This window comes from Belonocnema kinseyi, chromosome 6 (genome assembly GCF_010883055.1).
Source record: "Belonocnema kinseyi isolate 2016_QV_RU_SX_M_011 chromosome 6, B_treatae_v1, whole genome shotgun sequence".
NCBI classification, from domain to species: Eukaryota; Metazoa; Arthropoda; class Insecta; order Hymenoptera; family Cynipidae; genus Belonocnema; species Belonocnema kinseyi.
The window spans coordinates 33381859-33407094 of NC_046662.1; the positions used below are offsets into that span (position 1 = coordinate 33381859).

Sequence of the window (25236 nt, forward strand, 5' to 3'; positions counted from 1 at the left end):
TTTTGAAAATACTAAAACGAAAAATCGATCTTTGAACCATGGATTCTCAAAGTTTAGACATTTATTCCACCCGTTAGTGAGATTCCAGGTTAATTACTGACTAGAAAAGCTTTGGAAAATGGTTCACAAAAAAAAAAAAATAGGCACGAAAAATCACGTTTTTTTTTGTTTAAACTGCATTTTGGGATAATAAGAAAATTTTTTGAGGAATTTCATTGGCACCGTCGGAAAGAGGAGATCTTAAGCAATAAAAATATATGTGTCTAAATTTTTCTAGTGTCGAATAGTCTTAGTTATTGGCCGTTGAAAAGCAGTGTACCGGTAGTGGCGTTTTGGCCGTTTAAGGGTTAAAAAGAAAGAAAATAAGATAGTTTAGTTTCCTAACAATCGCTAAGGATATAAAATAATATGATGAATGTGAGTGACGTGTGTGTGGCATGTGCGCAGGCGCGGAAAAAGCGGCAGGAAGAGGTGGAGAAGATTCGAATGGAGGAGCAACAGCGGAAGCAACAGGTAAAATAAGATTTAATGTTCTCCCTCGCAAAGAATGAAATATGCAGGGTAATTTCGCACAAAGTGAATTTTCCACACACTTCAAGCCATACAGTCATGATTTAAACTTTTAATACTGGCAAAATGTTGAATATCTATATTCTAACACAATCACATCTCTTGCGACAGACTAAATTTATTTATTATTCAACAAGTGCAATTCTCCTTATTATTCTCCTTTAACTTATCATGCATATTCCATAAAATTAGAGCATTTACATTAATGTTAATAATTGTAGCTTCAAGAGCACGGTTCAGTTTTCCTCCACTTCACGAGTTTTGCTTCTTCTAACAATTGTTAAACCCTCTATCATTTAACAATAATTTTTTTTAGTTTCAAAATTTTTATTTGCATATATCATCCATTTACCGTTGTCAACTTTCCTGTTTTCGCAGGAGCGCGAACTTAAGAGGCAGCAAGCGGTAATGCTGAAGGAACAGGTGAATCTCTTGATAAATTATAGAAGTTTAACTGTTTCTGTTGTCAATAGTTTCAAGTGTGCTGTAGAATTCGACTACTCTATATTTTTCTTCGGCTTTTGTTATCACCGATTGTGTAGTTTTACGTTCTCTGTGTTTATTGAGTAGAATTTTTTTATTTAAATATCTCGTTTATCATGATTTCTAATTTTTTTTGTTTACAGTAGAGTCTATATTGTGTGCTGTAGATCTTTTGTTCTACTTCATTTTTCTTTTCAAATCTTAAAGCCCTAGGAAATCATCGGTAAATCGGATTTCATAAGCTGAGCACAAACTGAGAAGCAATTTTGTCTTGTTTGTTGTATAAACAATCTAAAGAGTCGGAGGAAGAGGATCTGCTTGGTTCTATTTTTGGACGAACCTAACGACAAAACGAAAATCTACCATCCTTCAGTACCCAAGTTCATGGTAGTTTTTTTCTTAGGTTCGCCTTAAAGCAGAAGCGAGCAGATATTTTTCCTCCGACGTGGCCGGTAACAAGTTTTGTTTGTAACCGTTTTTTACCGAGAAAATTAAATTTTTTATACAATAATCGAAAGAAAAAATGCCTCCCCATTAGCGACACAGTGACAGCATCATCATGACAGTAGTAGAGTATTCTACTTTTTATCTAAGTAGACTGTAAGTAAAACCGTTTTCTACGCTCATATGGCGTATTTTTGTGTTTCAAAATTAAATTTAAAAAAATGGAATTTTCTCCGATAAAAATTCCTTTGACAGGGAGCACGTTCTACTCTTTAGATTATGTATAGAAAAAACTAGACAAAATGGCTTCTCCATTTAGCCTTAATTTATGGTGTACGATTTACCGATAATTTCCAAGGTCCTTAATTTTTTCTTTAGTAAAAAACAACTTTATGATTCATGATATCTTGGACTTTTTTGAGATTAAAATAGAGTTTTTCAGGGTGGCCGCTGGACAGGAATATCGGAAAATGACCACGAATTTTTTGAGACCGAGAATTTTGCAAATTTTGTACAAGAAAAATCTATTCAATCAATATCTTGAAATATCAAAAATTTCATATCACATAATGATGTAATGCAATTTAAAGTAATCCTTTTATCTGTTCTGTTTTATCAGAATTTATTCACAATTTTAAAATAAGTTCGATTTCACCTTTTTAAAATGTTAAGTTTAATTGTGAATTTTAAACATTAAAATCATTTTTTAAATGCAGTTTTAAAGACTGTTGTAAATTAATATTGCAAATGTTAATTAATTAATAATTTAAAAAATGGAACTGTAATATTTTGAATTTTTGAACAACTTAAAATTAATAGATTCCTAATTTGAAGCTTTTATTAAATTTCAAATTCTATTCAAATATTGTTTCAGTCAAAATGTACCATTTTTAACGCACTCAATTTGAAATCTCTTAATTAAGAAAAGAACAATTTTATTTGATATTTAGTAATATAACTGAATTGTTTTAAATTGACAGCCTTGAATTGTTAAAATTTCAAAGAGCTAAATTTAAACTTTGAATGTTACAATTTCAATTGTTCTATTTAAAAAACTTTCATTTATAAGTGAAATGTTACATTTTGATACATAAATAACAATTGATACCTTATTAATTTAAAACAAAATGTGGATTTTGGAGACTCTTAACGACAAATTTAGAAGCTTTTTGAGAATTGTGAAAGGTTTCAAAAGAATAATTTTTTTTTAAAGATTGTTCGGAGAATTCAAAATGATTTTTTATTTCGAAAAATTAATTTTAATAGAATATTTTAAAAGATTTCAAAAGATCTGCAAAATTGTAAAAAAAAGAATCTGGAAGATTTTAAAGTCAACTTTTTAATTTTGCAGGATTTTTTAAAAGTGTTTGAAAACAAATTCGAATAATTTTAAAAGCTGTTTAGAAGTTTTAAATATATGTATAACAATTCAAGATTAATATTGATTTAAAAGTCATTCAATTAAAAAATTTTCTAACTTAAAATTGCATTAAATAATATAATTTTGACAAATTTGTTCAATTAACAACTTTTTAAACGTCAATTATACAAATAAAAGATTCAAGTGTTCCGCTTTAAGTTATAAATTCGTTTGATCATGAAAAAATTTTGCGAATCGGGAAAATCCCGAGAATAGTTTCTTTTGATAAAAACGGCCACCCTGGTTTTTATCAGAATTTTATTTCATTAAATACTGTTGTATGGATAACAGCACAACTAAGTTGAAACTACTGGGTAGCTCTTCAAGATTTTAGTACAATATTAAAAAAAAAACTGGCTTGATTTTCACTCTTTTTTGTTTTGTTAATAGTTTTTTCAAATAGTCGAGCTCCCCGATAGTTACTTTGTTCAGGCGTAAAATTAATTAATTATTTATTAATTATTTATTACGATTAATTGTCCATTTGATTTATTCATTAGAGACTTTCTGAGCTTTTTGTGTGATATCTGTATTTCATTTTTCCAAATGATGGCTAGGTTCTCTCTCTGTCTTGATGACGTCTTTTGTTCTTGAACATAAATTTAATGTTAAAAATAATAATATAATAATGATAAATAATAAGAGAAAAGTGAGAGTAAATAAAAATTGGATATATATTTAATATAAAATGATAAAAGGCAAAAGAGACTTAGGGAGAAAGCGATTATTACTTTGAGTGTATAGCGGTGGTTTGAGCACTGGTGGATTGGATGTGTTTTGTGCCGCAGATGTACATGCAGGAGCTCACCAAGCAGCGCGAGATGCTCTACACCGTCGAGTTGGTATGTCTCATACCTAACCTAAGCATAAACAAACAGAAACTAACACTTTTTTTTATCCATTCCTTAATTTTAAATGGTGCATAAAACTTCCATCCAAACATCCATCCGCATCCCTAAGGCTTCTTATATTGTACTTTAAGATCAAATTAAAAGTTATGGTTTACCGGGGTAAAGCTGGGCCATTAGGGGTAACGCTGGCAACAAATATACGAAAACATTTTTTTAGCCGTACTTCTCAGAGAGATTTTATTATTTATGTTAGATTATTATATTTTAGAAAGTTATACTAAAAGTGACATTTTTGACAACGTTATATTGGTGGACAACATTACCCCGGGTTGCTCAGCATTACCCCATTTTAAAGTATTTTCTTCAGTGGAATAAAAATATGACAAATCTATGTTGATTTCAAATTTATTTTGCATTTAAATGAATCGGAAACTACAGTTTTCGAAATTGTTTCAAAAAAATCAAATTTTTATTGTTTTTGAAGATTAACATCGAGGGGTCGTAACTTTTTCATTTTTGTGACATTTTTTAGCTTAAAAATTGTTATAAAAAATTTGATATTAATTTGCTCTGTGGTTTCTCTAAATTTCAAATTCATATTTAAAAAAAAATTAAATAATACGTTTAATATTTTCAATTTAGACTAATAGTTGAATTATAAATTCGCCGAGTTTATAATTCTTTAGTCTTCAAGGATTCTTAACTTTGAATCTTTTTTCAATTTGAAAGGCTTATGTGTTAATTAATTTTGTTTAATTTGTCCACTTTTTAACGTTTCAAATTATAAACTTTCAACGTAGAGGCTTTTAAAAATTTTCAATTATAAGTGCTAAATTTGTGAATTTTTTGTTTATAAAATTTCTAAATTTGAATTATTTAATTTAAAAATTCATTTAAAAAAATTCCATTACAAATTTTACAAATGCATACTTAAATTTCGTTTTGCTCAATTTTAAAATAGTTCAAAAAATTTAATTTTCAAGATTCTCAATTAAAAATGTACAATTTAAGTACTAGAATGTTTGACATTGTTGAATTTTGAAAGTTTCCAATTGTAAATTATCCCAATTATTACGATTCAATGTGAACGATTTCAGTTCACATTTCTTTTATTCGAAACAATTAAACTTTAGGATTGTTGAACATTTAAATTTTCAATAAAAAAATGGTTGGAAATGAAACGTCTTATTTGAACTTTTTATTAGTTCTCATTGCTTCATTTTGAAAATTTTTCAAATTTGTCCAAATCTTCAATTTGAATTTGCTTACTTTGGATTAGTTTCAAAATTTCAATTTGGAAATAGTCAAGTGTCAGTTTATTTTTAGCCGATAAAAGCTCATTAGCTGAGTATTAATTGGCCAAATCAGCTATATGCAATTTTTGGCCTTTCTTGTGAAAGTTCATCCTTTACCTGATAAAATACTAGATTAAAAAAACCTCGTTCATACTTATAATTTTAGATACAATTGGTAAAAATTATGAAAAGAATTAATAACATTTATTGAAAATAAATTTGTTTACGAGAAACTCGATATAGTTAAAAAAAACTCAGTTTTCCGTGACAGAAGGCAGTATAAAAAATTACTTTTAAATTTTAATGCATAAAAAATAAAATAAAACAAGTGCACGCAGCGAGAATCAAAAACGCAATTTTTCGACTATGAAGCTGAAGCGCTACTTACTGCCTGAGCTTCCGGCCGATTTAAAGTACGTTTCGTTAAACTCTAAATGGATTGTGGCGGATATTTCAAAGTTGTTTTTATAAAAAAAGGCGATAAGTTGCATATTGCTTTAACAAATCAGTACTCAGGTACTGAGCTTTCATTACAAAAATTATGAATTGAAACTAAAATTGACCATTTCCGGTCTCCCCTTGTTAATTTAAAATTCCCAAACTTTTTACGTTTGATTTTTCGGTTTAAAGCTGTCAACCTTGTTCATTATTAGGATTTAATTTTTTAATTATTTACCTCTCGATTAAAATACTGAGATACAATTATTTTTTATAATTTGATAAAATTAAGTTGGTAGCCATCCTTTTATTTGACTCAAACCTCCTGTCAAGTTTGATTACTTTCACGATTGTTTTAACCTTCGCTTCTAATAAGGATCACCAAATGAAATGAATTCATTAAACCGTCGTTGTTTTTAAAATTATTAACAAACAATAATTGGCGATTTGTTTCTGCGCTAATTGGAAGACACGTTGATCGCGCGAAATGCATCATCGCTCTACTTTCTTCTTCCTTGTATTGCTGTTGCTTGATGTTTCTTTTCGCTATTAACTTTTTCTTTATCATAGTGCTTTTATGTCTTAGTTCACTTTTCTTTCAATATTCACGAAATCCGTCACCATAAGACTGTTTTTATTAACGAAACATAATTAGAGAGCGGATTAGCGCAACTGTGAAGTTAGCTGACGAACGCAGCTCGGCTCTCACATGCAAGAGTCGAATTGCGCTCGTCAGCTAACTTGGCATTTGCGCCATTCCGCTCTCTAAACAAAAAATAAATTTAATTCAATATTTTAATTTTCATTGTAATCCACTCCTTTTTTTTTAGAATTTCTAACAGAATTGTTGGGACGGGTTTCAGTTGGTTCAATTACTTGACCAAATTCCATTTTATCACAATCATCAAAATATTTTTGTTTCATTTCAAAGTACAAAGTAATAATTTAAGGTTTAATTTCTCATTTGTATCATTTACTAATTTTCATTTTGCTTTACATCCAAATTAAATATACAAGACAACATAATACAAAATTAAAAATGTTGAATATAATGAATAAATTAATACGATTGACTTTAGTATGACAAAATACTATTTTTTATCAGCATTAAATTACAAGCTATGTAAAATATTGTGTGTGCTACCTGAGCTGATTGTCTCTAAGAATGCAGAACAATTTTCGTGGGTTTTTCCATGTAAAGAACTGATAGATCGAAGTGTTCGAATGATATTATTTCGAGTGTTGTTTGCACGATTTCAGACTTACAAGAGATTTAGGATATTTCTTCTTCATACAGGAACATTAAACTGTTTTTTCTCTAATAGATATACCTAAAATTAAAAAATGTTTGAAGTTTCTCTTCTTCTTCGTCTATGCTATTTCTATTCTATCTAGGTTTTATATATAGTACTAATTTTTACGAAAATATTGTAAACTTATTAATCATAATTTGTTAAATAAATCCTGCAAGGGTTTAGTATTCAGGGTGTCTACACTACCTGGAAAACCTGGAATTATCCGCGAATTTTTATATACCTGGGAAAAACTGGAAATGTCATGGATTTCTTTTTAAATTCGGGGAACTTTTTTAAGAGTGTTTAATTTTTTTAAATTGCAATATAAAATTGAATAGTAATGATTATCCATTTATAAAAGTAGGTTTATATTGCTGTATTTATCTATTTTGTTTTAAATTCGTTTGTTTTTTGGTTTAAAATTAATTTTTTTTTTACTAAAACTACCTATTTTATTCTTTCTTTTTGGTGAAAAATTAATCTTCTTCGTTTAAAATTTATCTTTTAGCTTAAAAATTAAACAGTTTACAATTTTTTTTCTCTCGCTTGAATGGTAAAATATTAATTAAAAATTAATTATTGTGGGTAAAGGTTCACCATTTTAATTGAAAATTCATCTCTTTGATTGAAAAATAACCTATTTTGTTGAAAATTTAATTATTCTAGTAAAAAAATCATCATTTTAGTTGAGAATTCATATTTTAGTTTAAAATTCAACTATTATAATTGAAAATTGATTATTTTAGTCGAAAATTCCTCACTTTGTTTGAAAATAGTATAACTATTGTATCAAAAAAAGTGCTTTATTTTGATTAAACAATATTAGTTTTAACTGAAAATTACTTTTTATGTTTGAAAATTTATCGTTTTGGTTAAAAATTTGAGTATTCCAGTTATCCATCATTTTAATTGAAAATTCTTCACTTTGGTAGAGAATTTTGTGGATATTTTGTTGAAAAATCTTCTTTTTTGGTCAAAATTATTAGTATTTTTTAAATTCAATTGTTTGTTAAAAAATTCATTATCGGATTGAAAATAAAATATTTTTAGTTAAAAAGTTGAAAGTTTGAAGCAGTTTAAATTAAATTTAATGATTTTACCTAAATATTTACTCAATTTTAATTGTAAGAAGATTTTAAAAAATTGTATGAATTATGATGCAAATTTATGGACTTTAGAGGCAAATTGAAGAAATGCCTAATTATGTTTTAGTATTATTCAAATATTTCATTAATTTAAATTTAAAGTTTTAATTGAACGCCTAGAAACTGAAAAAAAAAACAGATTTATTGTAAACTCGAGAAAGTGTATACATATAACGAGTCGATTGTTAAAAAAAAAAAAAAAAAAATACAAAATATTATAATGGCTTCGTGCTATGAGAAGTGATACCTAGAAAGAACTTGGAATTGTCAGGGAATTTATTTTCCATGATTTAAGTAGACACTCTGGTATTTGAAAAGAATTTGAGACAGCCGTTTTCTTTTTCTTCCCTCAAAGTAAAACTGTGCAAAAGCGTACGGTATTAACTCCAACTTTAAAATAGTTTGAAGATTAGATTGATTTAGAGTTTAAATAAATATCTTTGCTCTTGCCTCGATGATTTGCAACTTAATAAAATTAATTTTCACACCAGGAGAGGGAGAGAAGAAGACAGCATATGGCATTAGTACGAGCTCTTGAAAGTCGCAGAAAAATGGAAGAAAGGGAGAAAAAACGTCTCGAAGCGAGAGCCGAGAGAATAGCAACAAAGGAAAAACGTGCTGAGCAGAGGAAAATGGAAATGGAGCTGGTCGAACAAATCAGAAAACCTGTCGAAGATATGGAACTCACGGATCACAGGCCGTTGCCAGAAATTAAACGAATACCAGGTCTCAAGCTTTCAGGAAAGGCTTTTGCAGACATAGTCATGGTTTTCGAATTTTTGCACAACTTTGGCGAAACTTTAGGCTTTGGTGAGGAAAATTTAAAAAAAATTTAATTAATTGAGGAAAAAGACACTTTTTTAACAGGAAAGTGCCACTTTAGTCACTTTAATCTATGCCGTTTTAGATTTTATCCAAGAAATAGCTTGCACACTTTCCCCTATTTCTCTCTTTCTGCCTTTTCAAAGAATTCACCTTTCCTCCTATTTTCAAGAAATATTCTCTTTTTTTTTTGATTTTTTAAAGCGAACTGAATTAATAGAACCCAATAAGAAAATCCAACTTTATCTTTTTTGGGTAAAAATTTTATTATTTGCTTGAAAATTTAGTTATTCCATTAAAAATTCAACTATATTGTTGAAAAGTAATCTTGTTTTGTCGACAATTCAACTGTTTGTTGTTCCAGTTTAATATGTTTAGTTAAAAATTTCTACCAATTCATTACAAATTGAATTAATTTTTTTCTGATAATTAATTCTTTTGAATGAAATTTTTTGATTATGGATTAAAAGTCAACTTTTTTCTAAAACAGTTAATTTTTTAGTTTAAAAACTGCATTTTTTATTAACAATTCTCTTTTGCTTGAAATTATTTGGTTGAGAAATCTACTATCTGATTAAAAATTAAACTGATGCTTGAAAATTTAACTATTTGGTTGAAAATTCTAGTTTTAGTGGAAAATTTTTGTTCCTTGGTCAAAAATTAACATTTTTGTTGAAAATTTATCTCTTTTCCGGTAAAACTTTTTTGATATTTTTGGTTAAAAATGCATTAGTTTCTTTAGTTGAAAATTCGTAATTCGAGTTAAAAATCCATCTTTTTTCTTTAAATATTGAACTAATTTATTGAAAATTTGTTTTTTTTGTTGAAATTAATTTTTTAAACTGGAAATTTAAATATTCCATTTTTATTGATTTTTTTTTAGTATAAACTTAAAATATATGATTGAAAAATTCATGTTATTTTTTCGAAAATAATTCTTATGTAAAAAGTTAATCTATTTTTGTTGAAAATTCATATTTTTGGTGCAAAATTCACCCATTTGGTTCAAAATTCATCTGTTTGGTTAAAAATTGATCTTTTGGCAGAAATTTAAACTTTTTTTTTATTAAAAATGCAACCGTTTTTTTAGGAAATTAATAGTTTGTGTTGGTTAAAAATTCAATTATTTTTTTCAATATTCGTCTTTATATCAATAAATACATATTTCTTCAAGAATTCATCTTTTTTTGGTAAAAGTTTACCTACTTGTTTGAAAGTTGAACTACTTTGTTAAAAACTATTTTTTTTTATTATTATCATTTCCGAGTGAAAATACACCTCTTTATTTGAAAATGGAACTATTTTGTTAAAAAATTTTTTTTTAATAAATGGTTTTAACGGAAAATTGAACAATTCAATTTTAGGTTTCAAATTTATCTTTTTCAGTAGAAAATTTAACTGTTTGGTTGAGATTTCAATTATTTGGTTAAAACTCATTTATTATGTTAAAAATTCGCATTTTTATGAAAATTTAATCTGTTTTGGTTGATACTTTAACTTTTTTTTTTAATATCAATATTTTTTGTTTATCGTATTAACTTTTACACTTTTCGTCGAGAATTCTCATTTTTTCGTTTGAACATTTAATTAATTGATTGAAATTTGAACTACTTTTTACAAAAAATAATTTTTTCGGTTGAAGATTGATCATTATAGTTTAAAAAAATTATCTATTTTTTGTTGAAAATACGCCTTTTTCGTTCAAAAATGCAGCTATTTTGTTGAAATTACAATATTGTTACTAGAAATTTTATGAATTTAAAACGTTTTATATTGAACTCAATGTGCTATCTACATTAATTTTATTTACAAGAATTTATTTCCCTATTATTCCCATATTTACGACAATTCAGCATATAATAAAATGAATTACAATTTTTCTGAAAAATAACTTGTAAAATTTATTTGAGCAATTTTGAACTTGATTTTCATCCTTGAATTCAGCACTAGAATTTCATTTGTTCTTGTAAATGCAAACCGTTAAATTAAATGTCTAATAGAATCGAATTTTTTTAGTACATATAATAAGTATTATTATATTATTAGCTTAAATCAGTGACTGTTTTCCACCTGTTTCAAGTACATTGGTGAAATAAAATTTAAGAAGAGTGATACAAAAATCAATCGAATTTTAATTTTGAATTTTCAGACATGGATTCACTGCCAGGTTTGAAGAGCTTGCAGATGGCTCTGCTCAATGACGAGGAGGCTGAGGAAGAAATGTTGTCTGTGATGACTCATTTGTTGGTGTGTGCAATTGAAGATCCGGGAATTCCTCAACCAGCCAGACATACAACCGGCCTGGGCCAGAGTCTTCGCCAGGCAGACATCACACACGCAAATATCAGTGAAGTTCTCAGGATTTATCTGTACGCGAACGCAACTGGCGAAGTCAAGGCCCTGACTGGTGTCTGTCTTGAGCGCGAGAGAGATAAGAAGTTTGCCGATCATCATCAGAACGGTGGCGATTATGCGTCCACCTGTTCCGGAAAGAATGCCCAATTCTACGAACATCTGCACAACAACGAGACCTGGAAGATGTCCGAGAGGCTGCGCGACAAGCCATTCCTCGCCTTAAATCCCACGCACAAAGCGCAAATGCTCGGTTTTCTCTGCAATGAGCTCCTGCAAAACAAGGCTGTGATCAAACAAATCGAGGGGAGTTTGGAGACTGTAGCTCAATTGAAGAAGGAGCGATTTGTGCTTGACACCAAAATTAGAAAGTAAGTTGTTTCACGAGATTTTCATTACGAAAAAAAAGCAAGATGGCCGTAGGAATTTCACAATTTTTAGAGAAAAAAAATCTGTCCAAGTTTCATTTCAACAGTATATTCTTGTTGAAATAATTAGTTGAATTTTCATCTTTTTCATTTATGATATCATTGAGTTTACAATGCGTAATTTGAAAGTCTTTCGAATAATCATTTTCCATTTTGGATTAAAAATTTTTATCGTACATTTTTTATTTTAATAGAATTTTAAAATAAAATGTTCAAACACTTGACAAATTAAAAATCAGTAGCGTTTGAAATTGACAATTGTGATGAATAAAAGTCTAACTTTTTCTAAAGCAGATAATTTTTTAATTTAAAAACTAAATTTTTTGTTAAAAATTAATCTCTTGGTTGATTTTTGGTTGAACCTTGGTCGAAAATTAACATTTTTGTTGGAAATTCATCTCTTCTGGTAAAACTTCTTCGATATTTTTTGGTTTAAAATACATTAGTAGTTTCTTTAGTTGAAAATTGATAATTCGATTTAATTAGAAAGTAAGTTCTTTTACGAGGTTTTCATTACAATAAAACAAGATGGCCAAAGGAATTTAACAATTTTTAGAAAAAAAATCTGTCCAAGTTTGATTTCAGCAGTTTTTTTTATAATTAATTGAATTTTCATCTTTTTCATTTATGATATCATTGAGTTTACAATGCGTAATTTGAAAGTCTTTCGAATAATCATTTTCCATTTTGGATTAAAAATTTTTATCGTACATTTTTTATTTTAATAGAATTTTAAAATAAAATGTTCAAACACTTGACAAATTAAAAATCAGTAGCGTTTGAAATTGACAATTGTGATGAATAAAAGTCTAACTTTTTCTAAAGCAGATAATTTTTTAGTTTAAAAACTGAATGTTTCGTTAACAATTAATCTCTTTTGGTTGAAACTGCAACTATTTAGTTGAGAATTCTACTATTTGATTAAAAATTAAACTGCTTTGTTCGAAAATTTAACTATTTGGTTGAAAATTCTAGTTTTAGTTGAAAATTTTGGTTCCTTGGTCGAAAATTAACATTTTTGTTGAAAATTCATCTCTTTTCTGGTAAAACTTCTTTGACATTTTTTGGTTAAAAATGCATTAGTTTCTTTAGTTGAAAATTCATAATTCGAGTTAATTAGAAAGGAAGTTCTTTTACGAAGTTTTCATTACGAAAAACAAGATGGCCGTAGGAATTTAACAATTTTTAGAACAAAAATCTGTTCAAGTTTGATTTCAACAGTTTTTCTTTATAATTAGTTGAATTTTTATCTTTTCCATTTATTATATCATTCAGTTTACAATGCGTAATTTGAAAATCTTTCGATTAAAAATTTTCCATTTTGGATTTTAAATTTTAATCGTACATGTTTAATTTTCATAGAATTTTAAAATAAAATTTTAAACACTTGACAAATTAAAAGTTAGCAGCGTTTAAAATTGACAATTTTGATGAATAAACCTTTTTAGTTTATCAAATTTGACACGGCGGTGTGGAATCAGTTTAAAATTGAAGAATTAAAAAATTTTAACGTTAAAAATCAAACTGTTTCGGTTTTAAAGTCTCAGTGGTTAAACAAATCTCAAGGCCTGATTGAAAATTTATAAACTATTTTCAATTTTAAAATAACTTCAAAATAATATATTCATAATTAAATGCTTTTTATTGAATTAAAAATATATTTTAGTTTGAAATTTGAAACTTCTTAATTAAGAAAAATAACAATTGTCTGATATTTAAAAATATTTTATTGTCCATGTAAAACCAGTAATTATAAATTAAATATTCAAAATAAAATTGTTGAATTCTGTTATATAATAAATATAGAACACTTATAATTCCTTAAAAACTTCGAGTAAGTTGAAGAGATATTTAGAAGGTCTAAAAAGATTCAAAATTTTTGAAATTATTTCAAATAATTGAAACGAATTGTCTACATATACCGACAAAATCCGGCTATTTGTTCCAAAATTTCCGTACAAACAGCCCGCGGCCTAATTTAAAACGAAAGTATAGATTTTCGAAAAAAATTTTTGAAGCTTTCAAAGAATTATAAAAGGCTTTAAAATAATAAAAACACGTTTTCTTAAAATTCCTAGGAAAATTAAAAATTACTTTATTGAAAATTTAATTTTAAGAAAATATTTTACAATATTTAAAAGGATAATCTAATTTGTCACAAATGAATCTGGAAGATTTTCAGGAAATATTTCTAATTTTGGAAACATCTATATGTTTCAAGAATTTAAATAAAATTTTTGAATCTTTTTAAGGATTTAACTTTCCAGTTGAAAAAATAATTTAAAAAAATTTAACTTTCAAGTTAAGAAGTGTTCAGTTTATAACATAAATTCCATCGTTCAATTTTTAATATTCCTAGCTTAAAATTGCTTAAAATAATTTGCAGTTCAGCTTTTATTACTTGAAATGGAGAAATTTTAGCTTTAAAGTTTTATTTTTTAGATTTCATTGACCGTGAAAAATGTTTGCGAACCGTATAAACCAAGAAATTGTTATCTGATTTAAACGGCCTGTTCATCACTTTATTTGAAAATTGTAAAATTTTGTTGAAAATTCGTTTGTTCTTGTTTAAAACTAATTTTTCAACTCAAAATTTAACTTTTCCATTTCTTTCTTTTTTAAAATTAAAAATTCATCTATTTGGTTGAAAGTTCACTTTCTTGTAGGAAATTCATATTTTAGGGTTAAAAGTTTAACTGTCTAACACAAAATTGGTCTCGGTTTGAAAATTCAATAATTTTGATGAACTTTTTTTCTTGACTGAAAAATATTTATTTGTTGAAATTTTTTTAAAATAATTATTAAATAGAAAGTGTAGCTTTTCCATTTTTTGTTGAAATTTTATCTCTTTTTGAAGAAAAGTCCTCTTTTGTATTATAAATCCATCGGTTTGGTTAAAAATTAACTTTCTCATTGAAAAATGTTAAAAAATCCAATTCAAAAACCAACTTTTTGAGTTAAAAATGTAACGCTCTTTTAGAAAATTTACCTTTTTGGTTGAAAATGCAATTGAATTTCAATTCATCTTTTAAACTGAAAATGTAACTTTTCCATTGTTGGTTGAAACTTGATCTTTTTTAGTAGAAATTTTTTCGTTTTTGATTAAAAATGTAACTGTTTGGTTAAAAGTTAACTTTCTTGTTGAAAATTCATATTTTTTACTTAAAAATTTAACTGTCTTACAAAAAAATTCGTCTTTTGGCTTGAAAATTCAACAAGATTTGATGAAATTTTTTTCTTGGCTGAAAAATCCTTATTTGTTAACTTATTTTAGTTGATTTTTTTCATTGAAAATGTAACTTTTCCATTTTTTGTTGAAAATGTATATTTTTAGTAGAAAAGTCATAACTTAAAAAAAAATTAAAATGCAAATTTTTCGTTAAAAATTAACTTTCTCTTTACAAATAAAAAATGAAATCCAATTAAAAATCCAACTTTGAGTTAAAAATTTAACACTCTTTTAAAAAATTCGCCTTTATTGCCTGAAAATTGCAGCTGTTTTTAGTTAAAGTTCAATCTTTTTTTTTATTAAAAATTCTACGATTTTATTGAAAATTCATCTTCCAGCATGAAAATTCAATTATTTGTTAAAAATTCAACTGTTTTGTTGAATATTATCTCTTTGGCTTTAAGGTTGTACTATTTGAAAATTCAACACTACTGGCTGAAAATTATTTTATTTTTTTTGTTAACCATTTTTTGTTGATAATTTATTCTTTCTGAGTAGAAAATTACACCAGATACTTGGTCGAAAATTCATGCATTTTATTTTTTAAAATTTTATTTTGGTTAAAAAGTAATATTGTTTGTTCAAAATTTCTTTTTTTTTTGGTTGAGGATTCAACTGTTTTCTTAAAAACTCGTCCTTTTTTGCAGAGTTTAACCAATTTCAAATTCGTTTTTATTTTAAATTAAGTTTTTTATCTGAAAATTTGATAATTTCATTTGTGGTTGAAAGCTCATCCTTTTTAGCTGAAAATTCAAACATTTGTTTGAAAATTTATGTATTTTGTTGTTGTCTTTTGCTGTAAAATTAATTTTCTTGGTTGAAAATTCATATTTGCACGATAAAAATTCGGCTACTGGAACTTGATTAAAAATTCATCTTTATGGGTAGCAAATTTTAATATTTCGGGTTAAAAATTGAACTGTTTTGTTGAAAATTAACTTATTTTTTTCTATATTAAAGTATCGTTTTCAAAAGTCATCTTTTTGGTCGAAAATTCATCTGTTTTATTGATCATTTTTGTTTGAACTAAGTAAATAAATTTGAAATCTTTTAATTCTAATCTGAAATTGTTTTATTCGGTTTTTAAGTGATTCTATGTTAAAAATGTTACAAGAGTGCTGGTCTTTGAATATTATGATTTTTTAAATTTATGTTTGAATCTCTGAATATTATTTGGTCAGGGAAAATGAAAAATTGATCACGAAATTTGAAGTCTATGAAAAGTGAAATGAATAATAATATTTATTTTTTACAGACTGAGACAATTGCACAGTCGAAAAGTGAGAATGGAGGCGGTTGGCGTAATTGTGAATAAGAGTGGTGATACAATAACTATAGAGAAGAAGGAAGTAGACGAGGAAGGAAATGCAACTTCTGTTGTCGAAACGACGCCTACTCCAGAAGAAATTCATCATCATGAGGACGAAGTGGAGGACATGTCTGAAAATGAGAGCGAAGGAACTCAACCCGAAGAAGTAAGTTTATAATTCTCTTAATAGTTTTGCCATCTCCAATTATTCGTTTGTTTTTGTTTGCAATTAATTTTTTAACAATTTGGCTGAAATTATTTTCTTGACTGAAAAATCTTTATTTGTTGATTTTTTTTTTAAATTGAAACTAACTTTTCCATTTTTTGTTGACATTTGATCTTTTTTTTGTAGATAGGTCATCATTTCTTTTTATTAAAAATGCAACTGTTTGGTAGAAAATCAACTTACTCTTTAAAAATTAAAAGTAATATTCAATTAAAAATACAGGGTGTCTGACCTACCTGAAACACCTGGAATTGTCCGGAAATTTTTATATGCCTGGAAAAACTTGGACAAGTCAGAGCATTTTTTGAGAGCGTATCTAATTTGTTTTTTAATTGTATTATGAAATTAAATAACAATGATTTTTTACTTATAAAAGTATCTTTTTATTACTGTAGTCGACGACTTTGTTGAAAATTCGTTTGATCTATTTTTGGATGGGAATTGATCAGTTTTAGTTAAAAATTCAAGTATCTGCTTGAAAATTTCTGCATTTTGTTGACAATTCAAACATCTTGCTTGCAATTTTTTCTTCCGCTCGATAAAAAAGTATTTGTTAGTTGAAAAGTCGCCTTTCTTGAATTCAACTGTTTTGATTAAAAGTTAAAGTGTTTTGGTTGAAATATCAACTACTACATACACCGACCAGAATTCATATTTTTTGGAAGAAAAATTTAATTACTTAGTTCAAAGTTAAACTCTTTTTAATAAGTAATTTGTTTGTTGAAGATTCATCATTTTTATTGAAAATTCATCTTTTTGGTTGAAAAATAAGCTATTTGGTTAATTTTTTTTTAAATTAATTTTTCAATTGGAAATGGAACTTTGTTAACAATTTCATTTATAAGTTGAAGATGCATCTGTTTGTTTGAAAATTGAACTATTTTCTTTTAAATTCGTTTTTTTTGTTTGATAATAATTTGTTATAACTAAAAAATTGTCTTTTTTAGAAGAATATTGAGCTAATTCGTTGAAAATTCGTGTATTTTATTTTTGGTAGAAAATTAATCTCTTTGTTTGAAAATAAAACTATTTAGTAAAAGTCAAAAACTTGGGTTAAAAATTCATCACTTTACTTGCAAATTTAATTTTTTGTGTGTGAAAAATTAATGTTTTGTAATGAAAATTTAACCACTCCATTTTTTGTTGAAAACTGATCGTTTTTAGTTCAAACTTCAACTATTGGGTCGAAAATTGATATTTTTTAGTTGAAAAATCAACTTGTTTGTTAAAAATTTGTATATAAAAATTCATTTATTTTGTTGGAAAAGCAATATTTTTACTTGTCAATTAATTTTTTTGATTGAAAATTTAACTATTCCATTTTTGGTTGAAAACTGTTAGGTTTTAATTCAAAATTTAACTATTTCGTTAAAAATTGGTTTTTTGTTGTTTAAAATTAATTTTTTTAAACTGAAAATTCAACTATTCTGTTTTTAGTTGAAAATTGATCGGTTGTAGATGAAAATTCAAGTATCTATTTGAAAATTCATGTACTTTGTTGAAAATTCGTTCATTTTGGTTGATTTCCATTATTTTGTATTAAAAATTTAAATCTTCTTTGGTTAGAATATTAACTAATGCATTTTTTCCGAAGTCGTCTTTTTTGAATTAAGATTGAATTACTTAGTTCATAGTTACTCTTTTATTAAAAATTAATTTGTTGTTGTTAAAGATTCATAATTTTAGTTGAAAATTCGTGTTTTTGGTTTTAAATTCAACTATTCCAGTTTTAGATTCATCATTTTAGTTGAGAATTCACGCTTTTGTTGAAAATTAATTTTTTAACTGAATATGTAACTATTTAAATTTTGTTTGACAATTTATATCTTTAATTTAAAATTCATGTATTTTCCATAAAATTCGAGTTATTCTTTTGTAAAAATGAATCTTTTTATTACATTTTTCGTTAAAACTAGATCTTTTTTAGTTTAAAACTCAATTATTTGGATGCAAGCTTGTCTTTTTGTATTTTTTAATGCAAATATTTCGTTAAAAATTATGTATTTCGTTAAAAAATAAGCTTTTTTGTAGAAAATTCATCTTTTTGGTTGAAAATAAGAGTACTTGATTCAAAATTAAACTCTTTTCGCAAAAATTTATCTTTTTGTTTGAACACTATTTATTCCAGATAAAGATTCATAATTTTAGTTGAAAATTCATTATTTTGGTTGAAAATTCAACTACCTGATTGAAAATTGTTTTTTTTTTTAGTTGAAAATTAAACTTTTTTGTTCAAAATGTATATTTTTTTTTTGAAAAATTGTCTTTCTTGGTAGAAAATTAATCTTTCTGTTTGAAAATTCAAGTACTGCGATTGAATACTCATAATTTTTTGGTTGTTTTTTTGTGTGGAAACATAATTTTTTAACTGGAAATATAATTATTCCATTTTTGGTTGAAAATTCAACTGTTTAATTAAGAATTAGTGTTTTTAAAATCCCTTTTTTGTTAGAAAATTATTCTTTTTCGTTGAAAATTTAACTATTTGGTTAAAAGTGTATCTATGAAAATCAAAATTCCTGCTTAAAAAGTGAGGCATTTGAAGCGATGTAAATCTAATTTAATATAGTAGCCACATTATTTTACCTAAATATGCCCTGCATTTTGACTATAATAAGAAAAACTAAAAATGTATTAGAATTATTATTCAAAGTCATGAACATTAGGAACAAATTTTGTAGAAATTTTTTTATGTAAGTTGTTGACTTTATGGTCAGGTGAATTGAAACTAATCAAGTTGTTTCAAACGTTTCGGCACACAATGGTGGCCCTCATCAGTGAGTTTTATTAAATCTGTCAAAAGTACACAATATCTTCTAGGTACGCAGTTTTACAATTGAAAGCAATTTTTTTATTAATATCTTAGTTGTGAACTAATAAAAATTAAAAATTTATAAATTTTAAATTAAAATTTTGTTTAATTTTATTTAGAACTATTGATGAATTTGACATTAATATTAAAACATTATTTCACTCTAACGAAGCACAGTTGATGAGAAAGCAATACCAATGTAGTCGAAAAATTTTTTTTCACCAATTTTTTATTTAATGAAAAAATTTTTAATCGTAAAAAGTTCTTTACAAATTACTTTTTCAGTGACGTATATGTAATTCAATTAAATTTTTTTATTATCTTATTCCTTTTTTGTTATTTTTCAAATAATCTGTACGAAAAATATTATTATAAATTATAAGAAACCTTATACAGCTGTAGATTGTTGTGTAGTAGGCAAATATAATTCAAATAAATTTTATACTTAAATACATTTTCGCAGTAATAAAAATAATGTCAAGAAACATTGCATTTAAAAATTATTAGTTCAAATAACTTTTTCCTTAATTTCTCGTATGTAAATTTTGCTCTGAAACAAGAAGTGTTTAATCATGTTTTTAGTATCATTTAACTATTTAATTAATATATCGGGCTAAAACATTCAAGAATATCTTGTAATATTAATTAAATTCCTAGAAACGAAAAAAACAGCATTATTTATAATAAACTCGCCAACAATTATGCATGAAAAAAACTTGAGATACCTGGAAAAACCTAGAATTGTCAGGGAATTATTTTCTAGGATTTGCGTAGACACCCTATAAATACGTAAATCCAATTTTTCTTTTCAGGAAGAGGACAAGAATCTTTCCGGCGAAGAGCTCGGCAAGAAGCTCGACAAACTCCTAAAACAATCAGAAGAGCAACTTCAGAAGTTGAACAGCTCATCGAAGCAGTTGCGAGCGCACGTCTTCGGCCAGGACAGATACTGGAGGAGGTACTGGGAACTACCCTGCTCGGGTGGAATTTACGTAGAAGCAATGGAGAGCGCAGAGCCCGAAATTCTCGACCTCCAAGCGGAGTTGGATGAAAAGTACAAAAACATGCCGATTGAGGAGAAGCCGGAGGTGAAGCAGGAGGATGTTAAAATTGACACTGAGAATCGTGAAAACGAGGCTCCGAATGAAGTGAAGGAAGAGAGAACAGTGAATGCGCACAAGGAGGAGGAGGAGGAGGAGGAGGAGGAGGAGGATCTGATGAAGCCGCTTGATGAGAAAGCCAAGTTTGAGGTGGAGGAAATGAATTGCAAGAAGGAGGAGAAGGTCAACTGCATAGCCGAGAACTCAAAGTATCACGTGGAAATTTCGAAGAATGATATTGACTCTGTGCCGGATGCAAAGAAAAGTGTCATGTCCGAGGAAATCAAGCAGGAAAGTGAAATTAAGATGGATGTGGTTATCAAGCCGGAAGATGTGAAGAAGGAGAGCGATGCTGATGAAAGGGGCCAGAAAGCTTTGATCAAGACGATGGATGACAGGATTGTGGATGGGATTCCGAACGGCGATAAATTTAATCACGTTAATAACTTTCACAACGGCAAGGATGTGAATGGCACCTTCATTGGTAAGTGTTTATTGATAGAAATGTTGATGTTACTTTTTTTTACATGTCCGAGAAATGAGAGGGAATTTTTCAAAACCGGTGAAAATCGGGAAATGACAGTGAAATTATTTTTTGACCAGGAATTTTACAAAGTTTTCAAAGAAAAATCTGTCCGATTTTAACCATTTAAAAAAAATAATTCGTTAAATTGTTAGATTTTTCAATTTTGATGTCATTCAGTTTAAATTGTGTAATTTGATTACCTTTTTTTTTGAAACATTTTCCATTTTTATTTTTAAGCGTGAATAATTAATTTAAAAAAAATTTAAATATAGTCTTCAAGATTTAAACAATTGAAAATTAAAAGCATTTGAAGTTGAAAATTTTGGATAAGAAACATTTTTATTTTATCAACTGTAAATATCAGTTCTAAATCCATATAGAATTTAAGAATTTTCAGATTTTAACGTTAAAACTTCAGCTGTGTTAATTCGAAAGTCTCAGTCACTAAAATAATGTAAACGTCCGATTGAAACTTTATCAAATATAATAAGTCTTAAATATTCCATTTTTAACCCATTCAATTTGGAATGTTTTAATTACAAAAAAGAATAGCTCTTTAATATTTAACAATATTTTACTGTTCATTTAAGACGAGTAAATTAAATACAAATATTTAAAAGTAAACAATTTGAAACTGACTTGTTTGACATAGAAAACCTTGAATCGTTAAAATTTCAAAGAGCCTTTAAACTTTGAACGTTACAATTTTAATTGTTCTATTTAAAAAAATGTTTATTTTTTGAGTGAAACTGTTGAATTTTTATGTATAAATAACAATTGAACACTCATTATTTGTAGAAAAAATTCTAAATGGTTTCACATAATTTAAACAAAGTATGTGTTCCGACAAAATCCGGATATTCTTACCGAAATTTCGATAAAAATAGCCAGAAACTAAGTTAAAAATAAATTTAGATTTTTCAGAATTCAAACAAGAAATTTAGAACCTTTTTAAGAATTCTGAAAGCCTTTAAAAAATAAAAAATCTTTTCCTTAGATTCCAAGGAAAATCGAAAATAATTGTTCATTTTGTATAATTATTTTAAGAGAATATTTAAGATTTGAAAAGAGTTCCAAAATTGTCAAAAAAGAATCTAGAATACTTTTAAGATTTTTTTTTTTTAAATCTGCAGTATTTTCTAAAAATTAGAGCAAAAATTCGATAAATATCTTTTAAAATTAATCGAATTTTTTCTACCATTTTTAGAAAATACTGCAAATTAAAAAAGAAATCTTAAAATCTTCCAGGTTTTTCTTTGGCAATTTTGGAAATCCTTTCAAATATTCTCTTAAATCAAATTGTTTAATATGAAAAATTAATTTAAATTTTCCTAGACATCATGGGGAAATGTTTTTATTCTTTTGAAGAAATTACGACAATTACGATACAAATAGCTGAATTTTGTGTATAGACACAAACTTCTTTTAAATTATTTGAAATCATTTCAAAATTGAAGTTAATTTTGAATCTCTTCCAGACTTGAAATTACTCAAATTTTTTTCACAAAAAAGTAAGCAGGATTTTCTAAAAATTGTAAAAAAATTTTTATTCATTTTAGAATATATTTAGAAGATCTGAAAAAAAATTCGAAAATAATTTGAATTAAAAAAAAATAGTTTAAAACAACTTCTAGATTTCTCAAGATTTTGAAATAAAATTTTAAAGCTTTACAAGGATGTTTAAGCTCTTTAAAATGAAAATAATTTAATTTTTAATTTAAGATGAGTTCAGTTAATAAAATGTTTAAGTTTTCAATTTTTAATGTTTGCTTAAAATAATATAATTTTGAAATATTTAAAGTTCATTGATTGATTGTTTGATTTAGAACAGTGTTCATACCTAACTTCCATTTTATACGCTTAAATTATTGAGCATTTGAATATAAAAGTTTTGAATTAAAAAACTTTTAAACTTCAATTTAAAATAATTAATAATTCAAGATTTCCGAGAGATGACCGGCCATTTTTTCTTCCATTAAAACGGACAACTCTGTATCTCGATTTTGAAATTTTGAAAATTATATCTACAAATCATAGAAAACCCTGTACGAATTAAGAAATATTTGTGATTTTTAATACTTTTGGTATTTAAAAAAAGAGAATTTTATTATAAAATCATCAAGTGTTTTCGTCGAAAATTGATTTTTAAAATTATATTTCAAAGAAGATTCTCTGCTTTTTAACAATTTTAGGCCATGTTAACGTTTTTAAACTGGAAATCTGTATTTTTTGTAACAACAAATCTTTAAGTTTCAAAACAGATTTACAATTTTTGAGAAATTTAATATTATGTTAATGCTTTTCACTGGAAGTCGATTATTTTAAAGAAAAATCATTAAATTTCAAAGATTTGAGATTCGTAACAATTTAAGGTTATGTTATGTTAGTGTTTTTCGTCGAAAATTGGTATTTTTAATAAGAAAAATTATAAGGTTTTTCAGATATCATTTTATTTTCCAGATGTATTATAAAAAGAAATTTATCATTTAATTAGGTGGTGGACATGAACCCAACTGGTTTTCGATCCTTCCGCGAGAGACGTGCGACATTCCTGGACCGAGCACGAAGCAAATTTTCGGCATTGCCGAACCCACGGAGCTCAGAATTCCAGTTTTCCCTCCACCTGCTAGTCCGAATTACGAAAGGTGTGACAGTCCAGCGCCTCTAGTTTTGACTCAGGACGAAGCAGTGCAACTAGAGTACCTGAAAGTCCATGGCTTGCCGCCGCCTGGAGAAGCGAAACCAGTGCCAAATGGTAAAAAAAACATCTGACCTATTTTTAATAATAATTGCAGGGACCACAATCCGCACTCTTTTTACTTAATCCCCTTTTTTTCCCTAAAAATTTGAAAAATCCCATAAAACACCCAAAATCAAGCATTTTCACCTAATTTTCCGTTTTTTTTACAAGATTTTAATTAGTTTGAATTTTCAACCAAATTGGTAAATTTTTAAGTCGAAAACATCAAATTTTTACAAAAAAAAAAATTATTTTTAACTCAAGAATGTGAATTTTCAAATAAAGTTTCTTTAAAAAAAAAAAAAAACAAAATCAACAATATAGTTAAATTTTCGACCAAAGAGAAGAATTTTCACCTAAAATTACAAATACAAAAAAATGTTAAAAAGTAGTTCTACAAAGCAGTTGAATTTCTCACCCAATACTATGAATTTTCAATAAACAAGTTAATTTTCAACTAGATATTTGAATTTTCATCCAAATAGTTGAATTTTCTACCGAACTGTTAAATTTTTAAGTCAAACACATTAATTTTCTAAAAAAAATAATGATTTTTAACCCAAGAATGTGAATTAAAAAAAGTTTTTTTTTCAACAAAAAAACAAAACAAAAATCAACAATATAGTTAAATTTTCGACCAAAGAGAAGAATTTTTAACTAAAATAATGAATAATAAAAAAAAAATTTAGAAAGTACTTCTACAAAACAGTTGAATTTCTAACCCAAAAATATGAATTTTCAACCAGATATCCGAATTTTTAACCAAATAGTTGAATTTCCTACCGAAATATTAAATTTGTAAGCCAAACACATACATTTTCTAAAAAAATAATGATTTTTAACCTAAGCATGTGAATTTAAACGAAAATGAATTCTGAATTTTTCAACCAAAGAGATGAATCTTCAGTCCAGAACGTTTTTTCAGGCGACTCTTGTGCAAAGAAGTTGAATGTTCAATCCGAAAATGTAAATTGTCACCCATAAAGTTCATTTTACAACCAAACAGTTACATTTTTCACCAAAAAAAGAATTTTCAGTTAAATTTGTCTGTTTTTTTTAAATCTATTTTCGAAATCTAAACATCTAAAAAATTTTCCTATTGTTTGTTTATCAGTAGAAAGTGCTGAAGTGTTGAACGTCTTTTTCAAAGCTGTTAAAAATAAATTTTAACAAAAAAATTACTAGAAAACTTTTTTGGTTCAATTCAACTAGTTCAAAATTCGTTTTTTTTTTTAAATTAATTTTTTAAACTGAAAATTTGAGGATTTAATTTGTGATTAAAAACTTGTCCTGAAATCACAGTGAATTTATTTTTTTAGCAGGAATTGCACTCATTTTTAGGGGGGGAAATGTGTCCAAGTTTGATTTCAACAATTCTTTAAATAATTGGTTAAATTTGTATCGTTTTTCTTTTATGATATTATTCGATTTAGAATGCATAATTCAAAAATCTTTCACTGAAAAAATTGTCCATTTAAGATTTTAATTTTTAAGCGTACATTTTAATTTAAAGAATTTTAAAATTCAAAATTTTGGATAAAAAACATTTTTAGTTGATCAAATGTGAATAAAACTTAATTAATGATATTAAACATTTAATTGTACTTTAAGAATTAAAAAGTGAATAATAAGTGATTTTACCAGACTATTCGGAATTAGTTCAAAGTTTAATAATTTTCAGATTTCAGCGTTAAAAATTAAACTGTTTCAATTGGAAAGCCTTATTTGTTTAACACATGTGAACACTCGAT

The 25236-nt window shown here is 26.5% G+C and overlaps 1 protein-coding gene across 9 annotated transcripts in view; it reads left to right on the plus strand.

The window, feature by feature from the left end:
• The window catches only part of LOC117174174 (bromodomain adjacent to zinc finger domain protein 2B-like), a 228757-nt gene that overhangs the window by 181942 nt on the left and 21579 nt on the right, over positions 1-25236 (plus strand). For 6 of the 9 annotated variants that reach the window (XM_033363008.1, XM_033363013.1, XM_033363006.1 and 3 more), the window contains 8 exons: positions 448-513; positions 949-993; positions 3706-3759; positions 8433-8751; positions 10913-11486; positions 16028-16247; positions 19932-20703; positions 23240-23500. In XM_033363008.1, coding sequence (XP_033218899.1) covers positions 448-513; positions 949-993; positions 3706-3759; positions 8433-8751; positions 10913-11486; positions 16028-16247; positions 19932-20703; positions 23240-23500 — 2311 coding nt within the window. The remainder of the gene's footprint in view (positions 1-447; positions 514-948; positions 994-3705; positions 3760-8432; positions 8752-10912; positions 11487-16027; positions 16248-19931; positions 20704-23239; positions 23501-25236) is intronic. The other 3 variants (XM_033363009.1, XM_033363010.1, XM_033363011.1) reach the window with 3 other exon arrangements.